Below are 23,292 nucleotides of genomic sequence, written 5' to 3' on the forward strand. Positions count from 1 at the left end.
CACGAGATTCTAATTGGTTGATAAAATTTTAAAATTGCGTTGGCCCAAACGCATGAATGATAATTCAGAAGCTTAAAGATCAACATTCCTATTTTGTATTTTTCTTTGACTGGTAACCAGTGAAGCTCTGCTAGGGTTGGAGTAATATTTATTTATTTATTTATTTATTTCTTTTATATACCGACATTCAATCGAGATATCACATCGGTTTCCAGATAACCAAGGGAATATGATCACACCTTCTCAAGTGTTATGGTTATGAGGTGTTGGAGTGGATTCTTGGGTACTGCGGTGATGGCCACTCCCACGGGGAGGAGCCCCGTGAGGAACCGCAGTACTAGGCTAGACTCTATACACGCAGACACAGAGAAGTATTTATTGTACAGCTTGGTGGTACTGCCCGGGGAGCAGGCAGCAGTGAAGGTAACCCAGCAGAAGTAGTCTAGGGGTCCCCAGCAGAGGAGACCAGTCTCACACTCGAGTAGGTGATTACGCAGCGAGGTGTAGAAGGGACAAGTCGCGGATATAGACACAGAGCGCTGAAGCAGAAGGTGAGACAGACTGAAAGGGTTAGTACTCACTGAAGCCGAAGCTGTATTGTTGAAGGTCCTGGCAGGCAGAAGTAGATCAGTGGCAGGCACCAGATTAGGGAGAGCAGGCCCTCGAGGAGTGAGTACCCCACCCCGGTTTCCCAAAATAGGTACCTGAAATAGAACAGAAGGGGCCTCGAGGAGCGGGTACCCAGGTTAGTGAAGAAATACCCCAAAGGGCAGAGAGAGCTTCCTGCGGCAGCTAGGAAGCGGCAGAGCAGCTTAGACTGGAGGCAATCCAACCAGATCAAACCGATCCGTATCCGAATCCTTGCTAACTCAGTTTGTTAGCAAACGAAGGGCAGGCTAAATACCAAGATGTGATGACGTCAGTCGGAGAGGACGCCCCCGAGGTTCCCGCCATGACGTGGATATAGACGTGGATGGCGTGCGCTCGCGCACCCTAGGAGGCCTTCAGGAAAATCATGGCGAACACCATCTCCGTGCCGATCCGGGGATGCTGGAGAGAGCAGCATGAAGACGCGGCAGCAGCCATCTTCTCAAGACTTGAGGAAAGAGAAGGAAGAAAGGTGAGGTACAGAGGTCAAAGCCGTCTGAGACCAATGGATGCAACATCAAGCCTGAAATTAATCTAGCAGCTGAATTTAGAAGTAGCTGTAAAGAAACAAGAGAAGAAGAAGAAATCCCCAGATAAAGACTATTACAATAGTCGATGACTGGGAAGATGGAAGCTTGCAAAACTGTGCAGAAATCGGGGGGATGAAGAAGCTTTTTTAGGCCTGAGAGAACTCGGAGTCCGTAGAATCCTTGAAAGATGACAAACTTAATCTGGGGGCGAAAAGATAAGGTGTTATCCAAAACAACACCTAGACTTTTTATTTGGGCTTTAATGGTGTAAACTGAATCATCAAGATTGTATTTGTGCGCTTTTATATATCGAAGTTTGGTACAAGCCTTCACACCGGTTTACAGGTATAACAGTTCACAGTAATAACCATGACAGATAATGTTTGTACATTGATAACAGCAATATAGGAACAGATTTTAAAAGCCCTGTGTGCGTAAATCCGGCTGGATTTATGCACGTAAGGGGTTTACGCATGCCAAGCCTATTTTGCATAGGACCGGCGTGGCGCGCAAGCCCTGGGAAGCGCATATGTCCCGGGGCTTTGAAAAAGGGGCGGAAAGGGGCGGGGACGTGGGCGGGGTGCTGGTCCGGGGGCGGTCTGGGGTGGGACTGAGGCCTCTGGCACAGCAGCTGTGCTGGGGGTTCGCGCGCCGGCAGCTGGCCGGCGCGAGCAAGTTGGTAGGGGGGATTTAGGTAGGGCTGGGGGGCGGATTAGATAGGGGAAGGGAGGGGAAAGTGGGGGGGGGGAGCAGAAGGAAAGTTCCCTCCGAGGCCGCTCCGATTTCGGAGGGCCTCAGAGAGAATGGGGAAAGCCATCGGGGGCTCCCCTAGGGCTCGGCGCGCGCAAGGTGCACAAGTGTGCACTCCCTTGCGCGCACCGACCCCGGATTTTATAACATGCACGCGGTTGCGTGTGCATGTTATAAAATCGGGCATACCTATTAAAATCTGGCCCGCGGCGAACACATCTCACCCATCCTCAAGAACTTACATTGGCTACCAGTGAATTTCAGGATTCTATACAAATCAATCACCTTAATCCACAAAACCATCCATCATCAACTTCAACTCGACCTGGAAATCCCATTCAAACTCCACTCCTCTAACAGACCAACTAGAGATATTCTCAAAGGCACTCTGAAATATCCCCCCACTAAAGCCTCACGCCTCTCTACGACCAAAGACAGAGATTTTTCGATAGCAGGCCCATCTATCTGGAATAGCATCCCATCAAATCTCAGGCTGGAGCCTTGCCTTTTAACTTTCAGAAAAAGACTTAAAACCTGGCTCTTTCACCAAGCCTTCGCCGATCCACCAGTCTTTCACTAGTTGTCCTTCAATCTAACCCAGCCTGGCATTTATACTCATGAACAATGGACTCTGAAACTTCTAGGTCAAACTTCCAGGTTAAAGCACCTTTTAAGCTTTAACCCGTACGCTCTTTGGTAATACGTTGTAATACGTTATAATTTCTTCCTGCCTTATCTTCCTTCCAGCTTGTTGCAAGCTTCCAAGTTCTCCTCCCCTGTTGATTGTAACTTTGACTTATTCCTACCTATGGTTATCTTCGTTCACTTGAATTGTTACTCCAGTTATACCCCTTGTTAAATGTAAACCGATCCGATATGGTTATTTACTATGAAGGTCGGTATATAAAACTGTTAAATAAATAAATAAATAATAGTGATAACATTTTCTAGTCAACATTTTCCAGTGCTAATAGTATCTTATAGTGATCGTGTCATTAGGGGGTGTAACTGGGTATTTCTCAGGAGTTGATCAGAGTGTCATGGATTGATTAGTTAGAGGGGTAGATGTTTCGAGGGAAAGAGGGCTGTAGATTGATTGCTGTGTCTTATTGGTGTGTGTTTCTGGCTAAGAGTGAGAGGAGGGAAGTGGACTTCATACATTAAATGACCCTAGGGGCTATGAAGTGCTTGCTAAATGCCTATTACATTAGAGGGGATATGGATGCTGGTGTAATGCATATGTTGGGGTTTTTAACCTATGCCATATTTGTAGGTTTGTTGAAATAGCCATGTTTTGAGTAGTTTTTAAAAAAAGCTTTGTGTTATTTTGTAACCTTAGGTTTTCTGGTAATGTATTCCATAGACGTGGTCCAGCTATTGAGACCGCTCTTTCTCTATCTGTAGTAAGGTTTGCAGATGTGACTGATGGGATGGCTAGCAAGGCTTTGTTAGCTGATCTTGTGTTGCGCTGAGGATTATGTTTTTGGATTTGTGTGTTGGGGAAAAGTATAGTGATAGGAGCATACTACTGTCCACCTGGCCAAGATGGTGAGACGGACAATGAAATGCTAAGAGAAATTAGGGAAGCTAACCAAATTGGTAGTGCAGTAATAATGGGAGATTTCAATTACCCCAATATTGACTCGGTAAATGTAACATCGGGACATGCTAGAAAGATAACGTTCCTGGATGGAATAAATGACAGTTTTATGGAGAAATTGGCTTTGGAACCGATGAGAGAGGAAGCAATTTCATATCTAATTCTTAGTGGAGCACAGGATTTGGTGGGGAAGCTTGGCAATAGTGATCATAATATGATCAAATTTGAATTGACAGGAAGGGGGACAATAAGTAAATCTATGGCTCTAGCGCAAAACTTTCAAAAGGAAATTTTGATAAAATGAGAAAAATAGTCAGAATAAAACTGAAAGGAGCAGCTACAAAGGTAAAAAGTGTGCAAGAGGCATGGTCATTGTTAAAAAAATACCATCCTAGAAGCACAGTCCAGATGTATTCCACACATTAACAGGCCGATACAGAAAGAAACGCGGGAGAGCAGGCGAGCGCCCGCTCTCCCGGCGCACGCACAGGCCAGTGTTCTGTGCGCGCGATCCAGTAAATAAAAATATGCTAATTAGGGCCCACGGTAAAAGGAGGCGCTAGGGACACTAGCGCATCCCTAGCGCCTCCTTTTTGGCAGGAGCGACAGCTGTCAGCGGGTTTCACAGCTGACGCTCAATTTTGCCGGCGTTGGTTCTCGGACCCGCTGACAGCCACGGGCTCGGAAACCGGACGCCAGCAAAATTGAGCGTCCGGTTTTCAACCCGCGAGCCGGGACCATGGGAAAAGGCATCTTTTAGTCTCTGAAAAGCCTCAGTAGCTCCAAGGCACCCTATTGATCCTGCAGTCTGTAAGCAATATGGGGATGGCTTGGAGCAAGGTCAAGTCCACTGGGTCCAGGGCCTCAGCAAACTGTTGTGTCTGTGGACCCTTTGGCTGGGGTGAGATTGGCTGTACATACAGGGAGAAGCCCTGCAGGTTCTCACGGCCAGAAGGTGGACCAAGACGAAGCAGAGACCTGTGTGGAGTTTCACCTTTATCAGCCCGCGTTTCCATTGGGTTGAGCCTTTGGATGCCAGGGCTGGCAGGACTTAGGCTAAGGTCTCTGCTGATGACGGCGGGGTTATGGTCAGGGTCAAGTGGCAGTCAGGCAGAGCGAGGGTCCAGACAAAGGTTGGAAGCAAACAGTGATCAGGTTCAGCGAGACTCTAGGCAAGGGTCAGAGGCAGGTATCCGTCCAAGAGAGAGCAAGACGGATGAATAAGGCTGAATCAGGCTGGGCAGACAAAGGCTGGAAGCAACACGTACTACAATGTGTAGCTGGACTTGTTGCTGAGGCATCTGAAGGGCATCAGGACTGAACTTAAATAGGGGCAGGAGAGTGACGACATCAAAGGGCACTGTAGGGGTTTCCTCGCAGTGGGCCCTTTAACTCCGGGAGTGTCGGCACACGTATGTGTGCTAGAGGGGGCAGGTGGATTTGGCTGCATTCTTCTGCATCTGAGGAGAAAGCCCAGCAGATGAGAGAAAGGAAGGATGGAACGACTTCCTTTTCCAATAACAAAACAGTTTCCAAATTCTGGACCAAATAGTAAAGCAAAGCATTCTATCTCCAGTTCTTTACCCAGGCCTCTGTCAGCGAGAATCTCAGAGTCCTTTTCCCAGGAAAAATAATCAGAAATGAGGACTGTACAGACATGGCTGTCCCACAGCAGGGTAACTCAGGAAAATTTAACTAAGAATTAATGCACTGAGATGGTGGCAGGATTTTATATACAGTCAGAGCACACTATCCACTTCTCCCACTTGTGGGAGCCTAAACCCCAAACTCTACTCACTAATCTCTCTGTATCTCCCCAGAAATTTTGGTTTAAATCTGGTAAGGAATCCCATGGTTTCTTACATTTCCTTTCCCTCTCATTCCTTCCCTTCCTTAGTAGCTGTTATAGCTTCCAGCCGCGGGCAGCCGTGGCTGGCCCCTCCTACCTCCCCTCGCGGCGTCAGGGCCACTGCCGCCATCGCGGCAGCAGCAAGGAAACATTCTCATGCCGGGCTCCTGCTCTCCTCCCTCAACCCCGCTCCCTGGGCTGAGTCCCTGTGAGACCTTCTGGTGGAGGAGGAGGAGGAGGAGGAGGAGGAGGAGGAGGAGGAGGCGCCCCCCCCCGGCCTCCCCTTCGCGGCATCAGGCCGCACTACAGCACTTCCGGGAACGTCCTTAGGCTGCTCTGCTCTTAGGCGCGAGGCCGCGCCTCCTGAAGCCATTTAAAGGGGCATCGTCCTCTAAATTGTTTTCACCTGCTCCAGATGGGCCAGGCTCAGGGAAGTACTTAAGGAGACTTCCTCTTCCCACTCATTGACCTGGCAACAGGTTTGCTCACTCCGGTGAATCTTCTGGTATCTCAGGTATCCTGGTTCCTGTCTCCGTCCCTGGACGAACCTCTCGTGTTTGACTTCGGACTGACAAGCAGCGATTCTCTGGTGGTCGACTTCGGACTGAACTTCAACGGATCTTCCATCTTCAAGGGTCCACCTAAGTCCCAGCGGTCCGGGTCCCTATGGGCTCCTCCCGGGGGGGGCCACGGGCTTCCATTGGCGAAGATCCAACCGGTTCCTGCTTCGATTCAGCCTCGCCATCTGATGGGGGAAACCAAGGAGCCGTCTCCTCAGGTAGCGCCAACTCCTCCTCGGTCTAAGGGTCCACATCTTCTCAACTTCCATAACAGTAGCGTGTCCAGCTGGGTCTTCTTTTGCTGGCAGGGCCTGGCCTCTCCCTGCCAGCGGCTGTCCCTCAAAGTGGGCTCATCACTCTTGGTTCACTGGCAGGGCTTGGCCTCCTGCAGATGTTTGGAGTGGTGAGGCTATGGGGTGCTAGGATGGGACACACTCTTTCTGCTGCTGAGGGTAACAACCCCATTGACATGTCTATACATTGCGCCACATGCAACTCACTTCCTGCCAGTGGAGATCCTGTCTGTATGGGAAATGAGGCGGCCGCTAGAGGGGTATTTTGAGGGGACACTTGCTGCTGCCCCAAAATTTTGCATCTAAGGCGACCATCTCACCCTGGCTAATAGAGCCACTCTTGAAGTTGCCTCCAATTCAGTGGAACTTAAACGTGGTTCTTGCCCAGTTAATGACGCCACCATTTGTGATTTGGAAACTCTTGTTTCTGATAGTAGTTACCTCAGTGCTAGTAGATTACTCACCCTACATCCAGATCTTCAAGAATGCATCCAAAGTTTCTACCCAAAGTAGTATTCCAATTCCATTTTAATCAGTCATCAATACTGCTTCAAATGTTTCCCCAAACCTATTCTACAACATTGGAGCACTCTCTACATACATTAGACTGTAGAAGAGCCATTCTATTCTACTTGGATAGGACGAAGCCTCACAGAAAATCATCTCAATTGTTTCTGTCATATGATGATAACAGAACATGTTTGCTAGTCCGGATGGCTGTCTTTCTGTATTCCTCACTGCTTTACATCTGCTGGTCTTTACCTTTCACAATTCATTAAAGCTCATCAAATTCAAGGAGTTGCAACTTTGATAGCACATCTTAACTCAACTTCCATACAGAATATCTGTAAGATTTATTTATTTATTTATTTATTTTTAATTTTTATATACCGATGTTCCTGTAAAGAATACATATCGCACCGGTTTACAAGGAACTGAACAGTCGCCTCCAGGGCGGAAATACATTAAAACAGTCACTTGGTCACTTGGTCACTTGGCCACTTGGTCACCCATACATAGCTTTACTAAGTATTATTATTTGGAAAAGGACTCACATACAGACAGTAACCTTGGCCAAACAATTTAAAAAATATCCAATTAAGTAACAGCTCCAACTTCCTGCAGTTTCGCTATGGATTAGAAGTTGACTAAATACAAAGACATTTATTGCAATCCTCAATTTGGGAGTCCCCACTTGTTTGGCAGATAGTTGCTGCTTGTCCATGTTCTCATGGACAGCAGAACGGCCATACAATCCCTCTTTTCTCCCCATTCAGTTGAAAGCAGCTTGGGGAGTAGACTGAGGCAGTGCGGGAACTCCTTTGCATACTTGGAAAGGTATTTTTTGTCTTTCTGAGCTTTGAGAGAGCAGACTCCAAGTTGGCACTGTTGGATGACATCACCCTCTTGTATAGGTTGTTTCATACTTGTAACAAGAACACTTGTTACAAGTAAGCAGCTTCACTTTCCTGGGTGAAAAGGCTATAAAATATTATTAGTCAGGTAGACTTGGGAAAGCTATCGCTATCTCTGGGAGTAAGTAACAATAGATCTAAATTTTTTGGGATCTGCCAACTGTTGGAGACAAGATGCTGGGCTCGTTGGATATTGATCTGGCCTAGCATGGCCTATCCTATGTTTTAAAGTGGATGTGGCATTGATAATTAGAAATACAAGAAAAGGTAAGGATGAAACACCTACTTAGGTATCAAGAGAGGGATGCTATAAAAAGAAGATCCCCTGGCAAGTTAGCAAATAATGTCACTGGTTGGGAAGGGACAAAAAAGCTCAACAGGCCATTGTAATCCTTTTAACTGAATGGAATACAAGCAGACGTTGAGAGAAAGGGGCACCATCTGGAATCTCTTGTAACTGTCCAGCTAATCTTGGCCGCATTTACAATATGCAGGTTACGGGAATATCTCACCCAAGACAGATGGAGGACGAATCTTCTGTATCTTCTACGCCTTAGTGGGGATCCCTCTGTTTGGGATCCTGCTGGCTGGAGTTGGAGACCACCTGGGATCTTCCCTCCGGAAAGGCATTGGCAAAGTGGAGGGCATTTTCCTGGTAAGGATATTGGTTGAATCTGGTCATGCTGTCACCACTAGCTTTCCACATAGGGAGCTGTCAGTCTGCTTGACAAATGCACAAATGGCTCCTACTCCTGGGAATACACAGAGCACTTTTGTCTGGGTTATATGGGAGAGATGGCAGCTTGTTCCTTATTTCTAACAGATGAGGCATGACCCTCTCTTCTACTCTCCTCCTCCCACATTTAGAGTCCTATGTCAGTCCTATAATTGTACACCTTAAAGAACTTTCAAAATATAGTAAATGTACTGTAAAATGTATGAATTGACCAATCATAATAGGCACTGACAGTTAGGAAACCTTCGCCTTATAATTAATCATTGGACATCCGAGTAAATGAAGCAAAATGTTTAGTGTTTTATAACGCAAATAAAAGACTTAGCTTGCCTTATAAAACACTATAAATTTTGCTTTGTTCACTCGAATGTCCGATGATTAATTATAAGGCAAACGTTTCCTAACCAGTAGTGCCTATCGGGATTGGTGAATTCATATTATCGTTTACATACCCTGTATTTGGAAGGTTCTTTACGGTGAGCGCTTAGAGCCCTTCCGTTCATTCCATTTGGGATGCTGTTTTCTTAGAGTTTCCTATAATAGCGCCCTGGTCACGGGCTGGGTGAGAGCAGGACACATTTTAGCCTTATGTTCCAAAGAGAAGAAGGCTTCCGAGATTGCCCTATGTGTGTTCCCCTAATAACTTTTGTTTGCTATTCTATCCACACCAAATTATCAGGACATGTCATGGGGTCCAAGAAGATTCTGACGGGGGATATTTTTTGGGGAGGGAATAGGAAGGATTCATGTATATGTGGTGGATGTGCATGCATTCCAAAAAGGAGACTCGGACTCCTTTAGTTTTGCCTAGAACTTCTTGTTTTATTCTGTATCCATTTTCAAGTTAGGAGAAAAACTCCTGTTTATGCTTTTCCAGACCATGATGTCCTTTAACTCTTGCAGTACTGTTGGCCTTACCTTTTCTGGTTGCTTTTATACGAGCCATTAATACTCTCTCTTTCTTGGCCTCTGCTCTTTCCCCTAAATTACTCTTTTTTTTTCCCTGTGTGCAATATTTTTTTTACTGGCCATGTCTCTGTTTTCTTTTATTGCTCCTGTCTTTGCATCTTTTGTTGTTCATTCTTTCTTTTGCCCTATTGCTTTTATCTTGTCTCTCTTTTCATTGTCTTTCCTTTTTATGTCTTTGTCTTGGCCAAATTTCCTGTCACTATGTTGTTTCCTCCTTTCCAGGTCTCCCCTCTACCTCCTTTTTCATCTGCTCTCTCTGTGCCTTTTGGCTTTCACTTTGTCTCTCCTGCTTGCTCGTTTCTCTCTTATCTCTTTGTGGGCATTTCTTTTCTACTTGCCATTTTTTTACTTTCTTTCTGTCCTGTGTCTCCTCTTTTCACTATCCCATCATCTTTCTCTTTCTATATCTGTCCTGTGTTTCTCTTTTATTCTCTTTCGGTTTCTTTCATGTCTGTCCTCATCTCTTCTCCATTTTGATTTCTGCCTTCATTTTCTCGTATCACCTGTTTCTCTTTTCTTCATCTCCTCTCTTTCTACATCTTTCTCACTGCTTCTTGGTCATCTTTTCTTTTCTCTCTGTTGGGGTCTCTCTCTTTTCCGTGTTGCTGCCTCTTCACTTCTCGGCTGTCCTCTCTCTCTGTCTTTCAGAAGTGGCGGGTTAGCCCCACCATCGTGCGCGTGATCTCTGCTGTGCTCTTCATCCTGATCGGCTGCCTCTTGTTTGTCTTGATCCCTACCATAGTGTTTCAGAAGGTGGAGAAATGGACCCTGCTGGAAGCAATCTACTTTGTTGTCATCACCCTGACCACATGTGGATTTGGGGATTATGTGGCTGGTGAGGATTTGGGTTTTTATTTTTGTACATACAGCGCAGTTACTCTTGTGTGGTGTGTGCCAAGGGGATTATGTACCCTATTTATAGCTGAACAAGTCTCTCTGTTAAAGGTGGCATGAAGTGAAGATAGGCTTCTGTTTGTGCAATCTGTGTAGTTGTAATGTATAAAATTGTGTATATTATGTACGCAACTGCCAAGCTTCTCTACAGGACATATACACTGAGCTTTTCTCAGAGACAGAAAAATATGTGCACATATATTGGATATATGGTAAGAGACACAAAAAGGGGTTGAATTAGTGCAATTTATGTTAATTCAACCCATTTTTGGGGCTGTTACCATGTGTCCAATATGTGCACATGGATGTTTCTGTGTAATTTCTTAATCAGATTTTACATGTGCACTAGGGATACTCCCTTTACAGATCTAAGGAAATGGATCCTCCGAGTGGTTGAGATTGCCACTTGGCTGCAAGTATGACTGGAGTACTTTTAATTAAATTGGACAGTATAAATGTCTAAAGAGAATTAAACAAGCTTTGAAATGTATATATTAAGAGGGTGAGGATCGATGGCAATATTAATTCTTGCTATAATTTTGTGATTTTAGCTTCAATCCAAAGGTCACTCTCCCGGCTACCTTTTTTTTAAGCTTCACCCTAGACAATCGCATCCTCTGGCAGGTCTTGTTTTCTCATTGGCGTTGACATTTCCCAAGAAAACAACCTTAAGAATTTGCAGGCAGACAGCTCAGCCTTTTCTGACCCAAACAGGAGCTGAACAGGGCCAGGGCTTTCATTATGGAAAACTAGGGCGGTTGCTTAGAGCGTCAACATTTTGGGGGTGGCAAAACCCTACCAGCAAGAGGCCTAGAGGGGTTCTGTGCCAGAGCCAATAGCGCCAAAGAAGGTAGTGCTGTCCCGCAGCCACTGCCGCCAGTAAGGAGGAAGTGCTGTGCTGGAGCTGCCGCCAGTAGGTAAGTTGGGGGAGGAGGGGGTGAATGATCTGTTTGCCTAGGGCTTGGAGGTGAGTGACTGTTAGATGTAATTCCGAAATGTATTTTGTATTTTTTTATGCTAATTGACTGATGAATGTATATGAAAGATGCGCCAGTTGTCAGTATCCAGGGCTGAAGCCTTGATAATTGCCGCTACTACTTTCAAATTCCCATGGACATAAAGAGATAAATATTCAAACAAAAACGCACAATGGACAGCTTGCCCGGCTAAAGTTATTATCTGAGATATTCAGGGGGATAAACACCCCCACTGAGTATACCCAATTAAAGTTATCCAGCCAACCTTAGTCGGATAAACTTTAAACCTAACTGGATATCTTTTTGAATATCACTGGTTAGGCTTAAAGTTATCCGGCCACGGTCAGCCTTAACCAACCACATTCAAAAGGGTATAGCCTAAGTGCCAGGCTGCAAGCTCAAAAGTTTCTGCTCACTGCCCTCCTCCCACCCCAGTTAGAAATCTATGGTCTTGCTGGGCCACCCCTGCTGCAGCTGACCCCCCCCCCCCCCTTCCCCGTCCCTCCGCACGCTCCTCTAAGTTATCTTTTTTTTTTTTTTTTTTAATTCTTTATTTTCAATTTTGAAAATATTTCCAAGATATAAACTCTTTACAGAAAAACTGATGTCTAATACAAAGAAATCAATAACATAAAGGGAAAACCAATAATTAGAATTACATCTTATTGCATTTTGGACATCATAATTATAGGATAATAAGGAGATGGCAACAGAAGCATTTTCACAAGAAATTAATACAAAATTTTCCTAATTATGACTTACTAACTGAGCACTCCAGAGAACCCATTCTCATTCTATTCCAAAGCTGCTGCAGATACTTGTGGGCAGTGAGCAACCAAAAACTCTTTCAACTGTTTAGGCTCTAAGAATATATAATTGTTACTTTTGTAAAATATACAAGCCCTACAAGGGTATTTTAAAGTGAATCGGGCCCCAATCTTAATTAGGTCTCCCCTCATTGAAAGAAATTCCTTACGACGTTGTTGTATCAATTTAACCACATCAGGATAAACCCAAATGGGGAAACCATAAAATTTAGCCTGCCTATTTCTAAAGAACATCCTGAGTATATTATTTCTCTCCGAAAGAAAAGCAAAAGTAATAAGTAAAGGTTTCCTTTGGGAAATCTCTAACTCCAATGATTGCTCTAATATATCTGTTAAATTTAAGGCTAAATTTGGCTCTTCCATCTGGGTTACTTGATGTAAGTAATATGCCTTCACAACTACAGGTAATGCAGCTTCAGGGATCTTTAATATTTGCTGCATATAAGTTCTAAAAAGATTTAAAGGTGTAATATCTTTGATAACTGGGAAATTTATTATTCTCAAATTATGAGCCCTTAGTGAGTTTTCTACTGCCTCTAATCTTTTAGATGTACTAATTTCTGTCTCAATCAGTTTCACCTGATTTTTCTCTACCAAGGTAATCTTACTTTCAAGTAACTCCGACTTAACATTGAAACTTGTTATTATCTCATTATTAATCAATGTCTGCTGTTTAGTTTCCAATGTAACCTGTGAAAGAACTTTAATTGAGATTTCAATTGATTTCAAAATAGACCATATACCTTCCAAACTGATAGAATCAGATTTCTTTATCATGGAACCAACAGTTAGAGCTCTAAGCTGCTCATCTTTCCCATCAACAGCAGTTCCTTCTTCCCTTTCTCTACTTAAAGATGATGTATAGTTAGCAGCTTCATGAGTCTCTGGTGTAGAAGTCACTACCGATTCCAATTTATCAGGTTTCTCTGCTGCTGTTGCCATTACAGGTGACAAGGTATTAATGTCTCCAGGGTAAGAAGGCTTCTTTGGAGATCCGGGGCTCAAGGTGACATCTAAAGTCAAGGGGGGTGGTATATGCTCCTCTACCAGCCCCCTAGCGACTAAGCTCTCCGGTATAACGGGCTCAGGTACTGTAAAAAACCCAGGAATCTGTAATTGCCTAGGGTCTATTGCTGGTGAGTTTGCTGTCTCACCCCTCAATCTCCCCTTTCTTTTTGTGTGAGGTATATATGATGAAGTATGGATATTGCAATACAGAAGATCTTATTACTGGGTTTTGAACAGTTTTGCTCAAGAAGTCACATAGGGAGGGCTCATGGGAGAGAGGAAAAGACAAAAAGATTATGACGTACCAGTACAAATTGATGTGGAGTCGACCCAAAAAAAGAAGGAATTCAAGTTGTTCTCGAAGAAAATGCCTGAAATTCTTCCAAGCCACGCGCGCCGAAGGGGCGCGCACGGCTAAGGCAGCGCACCAGCGTCGGCTGCGCGCCGCAGGAGGGGCGGTTTTAACAGCTACCGTCCCTCCTAAGTGACGTCAGCTTCCGGGCCGGGAGGTGGTAATCTTTTGGGGCTCAGCTGTTCCTATGCCTTCGGCTGTCAGCTTCCGGGCCGGCAAAGATCTGTCCTTCGGGGCTCAGCTGTTCCTTGGCCTCCGACTTCCACTCAGGTAGAGCAAGGTTCTCACTCCTCTCTCCCTTCCTCCTCGAAAGATTCGCCGCAGGAGGGGCGGTTTTAACAGCTACCGTCCCTCCTAAGTGACGTCAGCTTCCGGGCCGGGAGGTGGTAATCTTTCGGGGTTCAGCTGTTCCTAGGCCTCCGGCTGTCAGCTTCCGGGCCAGCAAAGATCTGTCCTTCGGGGCTCAGCTGTTCCTTGGCCTCCGACTTCCGCTCAGGTAGAGCAAGGTTCTCACTCCTCTCTCCCTTCCTCCTCCTCCTCTAAGTTATCTTATTAAAACATTGTAAGGGCCTGGTGCTGGCCTCCCCCTGCCGCTCTGCACGCGTTTGCCTTCACAGCAGCTCTCGGCGCTATTGCTGGGAAGTTACGAAGGCCGGCAGAGTGGCTCCCTAGCAGCCGCTGACCTGCAGGGCCCCTGGTTGCATTGGTCTGCCCACCGTGATGGGGGTTGAAGATCAGCCCGGTAAAGGGTGGGAGGGATAGGGGTGGAGTGGGGGTAGGAAGGGGGCACTAGGAAGGTTACTTTTCAGCAGACCGGGGAGCGGGGAGGGGAAGTCTGGCACCAGGTCCTTTAGATGCTTTATTAAAATAACTTAAAGGAGGGCAACAGGGAGAGTGTGTGTGTGTGTGGGGGGGTGACAGCAGGTCCTGCAGGCAGGGGTGGGAAGATGGCTGTGAACAGTAACTTAGGCCTGCTACTTTTTTTTTTTTTTTCACTTACAGCTCAGCACTTAACCAGCTAATATTCTTTTGAACGCAGTTGGTTAAGGCTAAAATTATCCAGCTACACAGGGCCAGATAACTTTAGACCCGCTAGCAGACACATCTTGAGTTAGCCAAATAGTTTATACAGCTAACTCTAAATATCTGAGTTAGCTAGAGAAGTTATTTGGGTAACTCTGGGTAACTGACTAGCCCTGATTTTTTTATTTTAAAATTTACATGCCCATCTACTGCAGAAGTAAAGCTACACAGTAGGGGACCCCCGGCGCACGCTTGTGCGTGTAAATAGTAAATACTTAACGCTCATACAGACCCGGAACGCCCATGCCCTGCCTATTCCCTCCCTGGAATGCCCCTAACACTCCCTTTTCTTATTTGGCTAAATCTTAGCTGGATAATGACAGTATAACAAAAAATTAATAAGCAATAGTAGCTTGTGATTTATCTAATGCTTGGGTACTTGCCAGGTACTTGTGGCCAGGATTGGCCACTGTTGGAAACAGGATGCTGGGCTTGATGGACCCTTGGTCTGACCCAGCATGGCAACTTCTTATGTTCTTTTGTTCTAACAGGTAGACAGGTCTGCTTACCTCAGCAGTTCTAAATCAAAAGTAGAAGCTGTCTTCTCCTCGCCCCTTGTGCCTGCTCTCTTATTCTGCTGCTTTGAGAAATGCCCTGGGACCAGAATTCCCTTCTGGGCTGTGCCTTAAGGTGGACTAGGCTAAGTGTCTGGTCCTGAATTTTTAAGAGGGACTTGTCATACACTTCTTTACGTACTCTCCCTCTCAGCTTGACCTTCCCAGGTCAAGCACCCGTCCCTACCTGGGTTACCTCCATGGGGCGGGAATCACCTTCTGGATTTCCCTTGACTACTCAATGCTATATCTCTTTCTTTATAACAAATAAGGAAGCTGGACTATGGCTTCCTGTCTCTCCTCTGTTCCTGAGTAGACTTGACTGGCTCATCTTCCCATTGAGTTTTCTTCTCTGGTGTTGCCATCATGGTCTGAGCATCTTAGGTTCCCTCATGTAATTTCAGGAAGGGGGGTTTCTAGGGAAGTCTCATTTTATTTATTTATTTATTTATTTCGGGTTTTTATATACCGGCATTCGAGAACGCAGTCCCATCATTGTTGTATGAGCTGGTCATACTAATTGTAAGCTGACCCCAAAGACTCTCAAACCATGGAAAGGCACATCCCAGAACATCTGGGTTTGGGAAGTATTCCCACCTCTGTACTGGCTTGTCCAGCCAGGGTCGTCAGCACAACCTGGCTGGTTGGGTATGGTTACTGGGCAACATGTACGCAAGGCAAGGTTTACCGTTGCTTTGTAGTTTCTTCCAAATAAGAGTCTTGTTGCTCCCTAAGATGGTAACTTTTAAACAGCTGAGCAGGCGTACAAGTATGCGCTTATGCCGACTTGCGTGAATGGACATGGCCGTTTTATAACATATGCGTTTATATGTGAGCATATACATGTGCATGGAATTTTATATGAATGTGCACATGTGCACGCAAATGCCGCCTCTACCACATAAGTGGTGGAATTTTGCTGGGAATGTACGCCGACGCAAAGGACTGTTTCCCCACTCCCGTTCCCAGTTCGCCCCAGTAACAGATGGTATTTCCTAACCCCTTAGCCAGAAAGCCTTTCTTTTTCCCTATTAGCCCCAACCCTTCAAATTCTGCTGATCAGCCCTGATTTTTTATTTTAAAATTTACATGCCCATCTACTGCAGAAGTACAGTTACACATTAGGGGACCCCGGCGCACGCTTGTGCGTGTAAATACTTAACGCTCATACAGACCCGGAACACCCATGTCCTGCCTATTCCCCGCCCAGATTCCACCCATGCTCTGCCCCTTTTTTGACTTCCTGATTTGTGCACAGACCGGGAGATATGTGCATACTCGGGCGCCTCTTAAAATCTGCGTGGCACGCGCTGGCCCAAGATATCTCATGTTATGTCCCTGCTTTGGCGCACGTAGGGCTTTTAAAATCCACCTTTCAGTCTACCAGGGCTTTTGTAAGGATTTCATGTAACTAGACCAGGAGCACAAATTTACCAAGTCCAGGAAGAGGAATATCAACAAAATTACAACTGTGGGACCTCGTTAAACTGACATCCATATCTTCTTCTGTTCAGGGACATCCTTTGGTGATAGGCCCTCTCTCTCCACAATGGAAGCATGCCGGTGGATATAAACACTGTGGCTGGCTGTCCCTTCTCTGACCATTTGGTTTCCCAACTGTGAACTTTAGGATCCAATGTTGACCATCTCTCTTGTACCATGGGGTGATCTGGCACTAATTGGGCTTGATAAAAGGCATCACCAGCCACGTAGTCCCCACATCCGCATGTGGTTAGGGTGATGACAACAAAGTAGCTTGCTTCCAGCAGGGTCCGGTTCTCTACCCGCTAAAACACTACGGATTGAGACGAACAAGAGGCAGCCGATCAGGATGAAGAGCACAGCAGAGATCAAACGCTTGATCGTGGGGTTAACCCGCCATTTCTGAAAGACAGAAAGAGGACAGCCAAGAAGTGAAGAGGCAGCGACATGGAAAAGAGAGACAGAGAGAAAAGGAAGGTAAACAAGAAACTGAGAAAGATGTAGAAAGAGAGGAGATGAAGAAAAGAGAAACAGGGGATATGAGTAAAGAAAGGCAGAAGTACAAGATGGAGAGAGAAGTAATCGGACAGACCTCTAAGGCGGATTCGAGGGTAGGTTTGAATGCTGGTGTAACCACCATTGGAGGGTGTAATCCCTCTGTAAACTGCTGCCAGTCTTCCTGCGGGCTCCCTTCCATGCCAGTCTTGCCCACTTCTATTCTGTATCTTTTAATTGATAGATGAGGTTCCGTGGACTCTCTCCTGGGCGGCTGTTTTCCCACCAGAACCGTTGCCAGTATGTTTCTGGGGTACACCCAGCTGTCTCAAGTATGGCAGCTTTAACCGTTGCATAGCTTAGCCTTTCCATCCGGGTTTGCAGCTTGAAAGGCAGCTTGACTTCTGCCTGTCAGTAAATTTCCCCAATAGGTGGATCTAATTGGACTCTGGCCAATTTGCAAGCTGGGCAATTTGTTCAAAGTTCACTAAGAAACAGTCTGGGTCTTCTCCTGGATCTATTTTAAGTATCGTGTGGTTCAGCGTGCAGCTTGCAGGGCTTCTACCAACTGTATTAAAGAAGCCAGTTTGCTCAGTTGCTTCTTAGAGCTGGCTGCTGGGCACCCTAGGTCTGTACAACTGTTGGTGACTGCACTTGCAAGGCTTCTGTAATCTTGTCCTTTTGTCAGACTTTGTTGCTGTGCACACTGGGCTTGTACCATTGTCTGTGGTTGCTGCCATTCCTCTGTGAAGCCCTGTAGTATTTGCTTTATTTCGGCTTAGTATGCCTGGTGCACTGCTCGAGCCAAGGCTTTCCAGCTCCCGGAGGATCACCGATCTCCTTAAGAACACAACACACACAAAAAAACACCCCCTCTACTTTCTTTTCTTTTGGAAAAGAGATAAAACTAAATCCTAGCCTGTCCAGCTTTAATTCACTTTATGTCCCTCACTATTGGGGTGGAGCTGGCTGAAAATTCACATATATTTAGGGCCTGCTATTCATTTGCTTACATAAAGGACCCTAAGTTAGGTGCTTAGTTCTGAAAATAAGAGCTAAGTTCCTAACTTTGTTTCCTTGCTCCTGTAGCCACCCATTTTTTAGGGCCCCTAATTTTAGGATCCTAATTAAACTAGGAGCATACATTTAGGCACTCAGCCCTAGTACATTTTCAAAAGGGCCAATTTAAGATCCTAACGCCAAAAGTTAGGAGACTAAATCCTTTGAAAATTGACCATAGTCATGTTATGTGAATGTGTTTTCATGTGTGCCACTGGCTGTGATTTTGTGTGTGGGCCTCATGTGTTATATACTCTGTGTGAACAACCTTGTTGTGTGAGTGTTTTGATTTTCCCTATGGGTTGTGTTTCTCACGTACAAGTTCACACAGTGTGTTGCTCTCTCTTTCTTCCACTTATGTTGTTCACTCCCAAGTTGCTCTTGAGATTGACGTCTTCCTATGTAGATCGATCCAAAGCTGATTTCAGTATCTTCATCTCGCCCTCTCTTTCAGGTGATAATGCTGGACATGAGTACATAGTGTACAAACCCCTGGTCTGGTTCTGGATTCTGCTTGGACTGGCCTACTTTGCTTCCATTCTTACTATGATTGGCAACTGGCTACGTGTCCTCTCCCGGAAGACCAGGGCTGAGGTAAGGCTGACTTTTTTTTAACCAAAACTTGCCAGTGCTTTATGATTCTTAATCAGTTCCCGCTATACCAAGACAGAGAACAATTGTTTTAAATCCCCATCCATCGTGTAGGCTTAGCCTTCCATTTATCTCTGTTACTGGGTTTCCCTTAACTTGTCCAGTGCGACAAGTGATCTTTCTAGAAGGTGAAAGAAAAAATGAAAGATCCGATTATGTATCATTTTTCCCCCCCAAAATGGGAAGAATTTCAGAACATATTCTCTTGATTCATCTGGCATTACACAGGCAGGGATGGGAGGATGAAGGCAATGACCTCATTGTTGTTCCCTTCAGGTAAATATGCTCCAATCAAGTAGATATTTAGATAGACCGTAGAGCAGGGCTGGGTGTTAAAGTCATACACTTCACATCTCATGATCCTCATTGTTTTCTTGTGTATAGATGGGTGGACTGACTGCACATGCAGCCAACTGGACAGCCAGCATGACAGCTGAGATGAGGCTGCCTGAGATGAGGCTGGGGATAAACTTCCCGGACAAGCTGCAAAAGATTGGGACCTTAAAGGGAAAGTCCTCTCAGGTGAGCCAGGGTCAGAAAGATAAATCACAGGAAGAAGACGATGAAGAGGATGATGAAGAGGAAGAACCAGAGAAAGACCTGGATATGCTCAGCTACCTGGAAGAAAAGCTGCAGTCTCCAGCTGAACCCGAACGCCCCTCTCCAGACATCCTGAAAAACAGGCGGGTGGACGAGCTGAACCACCTCAACAACGCCATTGGGCAGCATCCCATTGACTACTTTGGTGAGAACTTGGCTTTTATTGACGAGTCCTCAGACACCCAGAGTGAAAACAACCTGAAGCTCAGAAGCAAGAGAAAGAGAAGGCAGCACATTCACACGGTCCCAAATGAAGCCAATGGGCAGGTCGGGGTTCGGCTGGACCTTGTGAGCAGAACCAGAGACAAGGGCGAAAATGTATAGGTTCTTTGTTGGGTGGTTTTCTTCTGTTTTTCCAGGAAAGGAGCAATTGATTCTGCTGCAGTTGATATCAAAGAGTTAACCTTGCTCCAAGAACCCCTTTCATTGGTCCTAGAGCCTCTGTCCTGTTCTTTTCTTTTGGAATATTGAATTCTGGCTGACTGGCATATAACTTTATTTATTTGCTGCTTTTGTGTTTACATCCCCTCCTTCCCCCAGTCTGAGTTTCATCCAGTTTTCTCAAATAGGAGATGAAGAGTCAAAAGGAGTGAAACAAACAGTCATGCATTGTGAAAGCAAGGCCGCTGGAGATTAGAAGAGCTGGGGAAAAAAGCCCGTAACAAGAAAACCTTTCTATTGTACATTCGTACTGAGGGCTGGCTTTCCTGGAGGTTCTGCACACACTACCTTCTACTTACAGACCAGTGGAAGTGGTTCTTTTGTTTATGGGGAAGTTGTGTTGTGCATTTTGTGAAATAATAATATAAAGGCTGCTGCGTTTACAGGCCCAATGAGTGGGCCATTTGTTGGCTTGGAGCCGGAACTGTTTGACAGATATAAGATAGTGGCATTTCCTGATTCTAAAGAAATTGCCAGAATCCACCTGCCTTTTCAGCCCCCCCACGCTAGCTGCCTTTAGAGTCTGGCTGCTGCTTGGTGGCCTGTTAGGCAGAGTTTGGTTCGACAGTGTCATTTAGCCAAACTCCAGTATAATTAATTCATTTTTTTGCAGGGATGCCAGGACTCCAGCTTTAGCTCTCACGATTAATCTCTGTCTGTAGAATGCAAATGTTTGCTTTTTCTCTATGTGACAGTGTTACAACCATAGCTATTACTCACCCAGTCCAATAAGATATCCAAAGCGGTTGCCTTATTTGTACCACTAATGACTGTTATTAATTTTCTCTGTTTACTGTGTTACAGATGTTTCTTGCACACTGGAAGGCTAGGGAACGTTTTACTGTTAAAACTGTAAGGAACACTCAAGGCACACAGATTGCTCTCTTACAGGCCGATTAAAAAAAAAAAAACCCGCGGGAGAGCCGGCGCTCCATGTTGAGCACCCGCTCTCCCGACGCGCACCCAGGCACCCCTCCTGGGCACGCGATTCTCTATTTAAATTAGGCCGCGCACTAAAAAGGAGGCGCTAGGGACAATAGCGCGCCCCTAGCGCCTCCTTATTAGTGGAAGAGGCGGCTTAACTTCGCTATTCAGCTTAACCATCCTACATGCATTTTTTCCCTGCCTAATAGGGCTTTTTACTTTTTTTTTTTGTAATATTTAACTGAAATGTTTTAGCAGATATAATTACTGATTTTAGATCGTGTACTAAAACTGACATCTATTTTTTATATTTACTGCTTTAAAAAATGTTAATATGTTTAACTCAATATGTTCTAACTACTGCTGTGTGAAGGAAGAATACGCACACTTCTGCTTGCATGCTGCAACAAATCTTAGGGGCTCGCATCATTTATATCCTGCTTTTCCAACAAGAGTTTAATGTGTATCTGTTACAGTATAGGGGAGATAGTTGAGTATGCAGCATAATTAGTGCAATACAGGGTATAATGACACAGTAGCTGAAGGTCTAGTTTAGAGAAACTACAAAAGCAAAACACCGAGGTACAGTAAATATTATAAAAGGACCATGCTACAGTTGTATATATGGGAAGTCCGGTAAGCAAGTATTCATGAGAGCTATGTACAAAGCATGTGCAGACAGGGAGTAGTGGCATTTGAGGTAGAGCTTCTGAGTGTGTGTGTTTTACTTTTTATTTTTGGTCTGCTTGGGGAGGTTTTAATGTATCAGGTATGGCATGTTTCTGGTTACTCTGATTGAACAGGGGGATCATAGTTAAGGTTCATGATACTGGTGTGACCTGAATGCTGCTTCAAACAGCCAAGTTTTCAGTAGTTTTCTGAAGAATAGTCTGATGCAAAGTGCAGCCTCGGGTCCCCGACCTTTCCTGGGTTGCTCAGATCTTAACGCCTGCCCTTATCCCGTGGGGATAACTAATAGGCTCATCAACATGCATTTGCATGTGATGAGCGCTGTTAGTTTCAGGGGGGATGGCCACGCGTTTTCCACGCGCTATTACCCCTTACAGTATGAGGGGTAATAATAGCGCGTCTAAAATGCGCAGTCAAACGGGGGCTGAGCGCACCGTTCTGTATTGACCTGTTAGAGTTAGTTGTCCTGGGTATGCTGGTGCCATTAACATTTTTGCATTCAGAGCCCTCACAGCTATTTATTTATTTATTTGTTGAGTTTTATATACCGTTATTCGGTTGAGCCATCATCACTCACATTCTCTGAAGACAAATAGGTTCACCACTTTGCACCAGTAGGCCATGCGTAAGTAGCTTTCTGGAAAGGCCTAGAAGTCTACACTGCACAGGCACAGAGCTTCCCTTACTGTGGTACCCTTGCAGCTTCTCTGTTTCCTTTTTTACACCCGCCCAGTCAGACATGTTGCAGCACGTTCTGCGATTTTCACTCGGAAAACACCAGGGAACTATGATATTTGTAACTCTTTATTGACCGAGACAGATTTGGTTTCTGACTCTGTGGGATCTAGCCCTTAGGAAATCAATCGTAATCACGCAAAACCCAGGGATTGTTGCTCCACCTCAAAATTCCATTCCTAGTCCTCCTGGCCTGGAAGTTAAGGGGGCTGTAATTTATTTTCTCAGTTCCTCAGGTGAGGTGTCTGCTCAGTCTTTAGTTACCAGACTCATGTGGGCCTTGCTTCAGTTGAAGCTTCCAATCAAACCTCCTGCAGTGTTATAGGACATGAACATGGTCCTCACACAGTTGATGGAAGCCCCTTTGAGCACCTGGGGTTTCTTTGTGTTTTTTAATTTCATTTTGTTAAGTGCATAAAATATGTTATGTGCGTAAGTGTATAAAATCTATGTATTTATTTTTAAACATTTGATATTCCATCTTTGTTCAAGAATGGCTTCAAGGTGATTTACAATCAAATTTAAATTAAATTTGCAGGTACAATAATAATAACATTATTTGCAGGATCTTTTGTGATCATAATTGAATCAAGAGTACAGTCAGAGTAACATTACAAATTTCTTTCTTCTTCTCAACAGAGCAATCTATGGAAAGGCCTGGTTGAACTGCCAAGCCTTAGCTTTTATTCCGGAAAGTGAGGTAACATATTTCGAGGCGAAGGGGTAGTGGTACATTATTCCAGATTTTTTGTTCATAGCAGCTGAAAGCACAAAGTCTTGCACAAGTCAATCTGGCAGGAGTCAGAAGAGGAGAGGAGAGAAGAGCCTTTTGGGAGGAATGGGGTTCTCTAGTGGGAGTGTAGAAGGAAAGACGTTGGGAGAGAGATGCAAAAGAAGAAGCAAAGGGATTTGAATTTTAGCCTGCTTTCAACTGGGAGCCAACACAACTGATGTAAGATAGGCCTTATGTGGTCAATTAGTTTGGCCCCTAACAAAATGCTGGCAGCAGTATTCTGTAAGAGTTGGAGGCATTTCATGCTCTGTTGAGAGATACTGTTGAAGAGAGTTATAATAATCAATTCGGTTGGTGATTAATACATGAATTATGGTCGCTAAGTTGTTTTTATCAAGGTAGTTGCGCAGTTGGCAAATGTAGGGAAGATGCATAAA

The 23,292-nt window shown here is 45.0% G+C and overlaps 1 protein-coding gene across 1 annotated transcript in view; it reads left to right on the forward strand.

Annotated features, from left to right (window-relative positions):
• Positions 1–19,965, forward strand: part of KCNK4 (potassium two pore domain channel subfamily K member 4) — a 36,928-nt gene extending 16,963 nt beyond the window's left edge. The window contains exons 3-6 of the mRNA XM_029612837.1: positions 8,140–8,300; positions 9,999–10,185; positions 18,536–18,675; positions 19,117–19,965. Of these exons, the coding sequence (XP_029468697.1) occupies positions 8,140–8,300; positions 9,999–10,185; positions 18,536–18,675; positions 19,117–19,656 (1,028 nt within the window). The 3' untranslated portion in view covers positions 19,657–19,965. The remainder of the gene's footprint in view (positions 1–8,139; positions 8,301–9,998; positions 10,186–18,535; positions 18,676–19,116) is intronic.
• Positions 19,966–23,292: the final 3,327 nt, after the last annotated feature.

This window comes from Rhinatrema bivittatum, chromosome 8 (assembly GCF_901001135.1).
Source record: "Rhinatrema bivittatum chromosome 8, aRhiBiv1.1, whole genome shotgun sequence".
NCBI lineage: Eukaryota > Metazoa > Chordata > Amphibia > Gymnophiona > Rhinatrematidae > Rhinatrema > Rhinatrema bivittatum.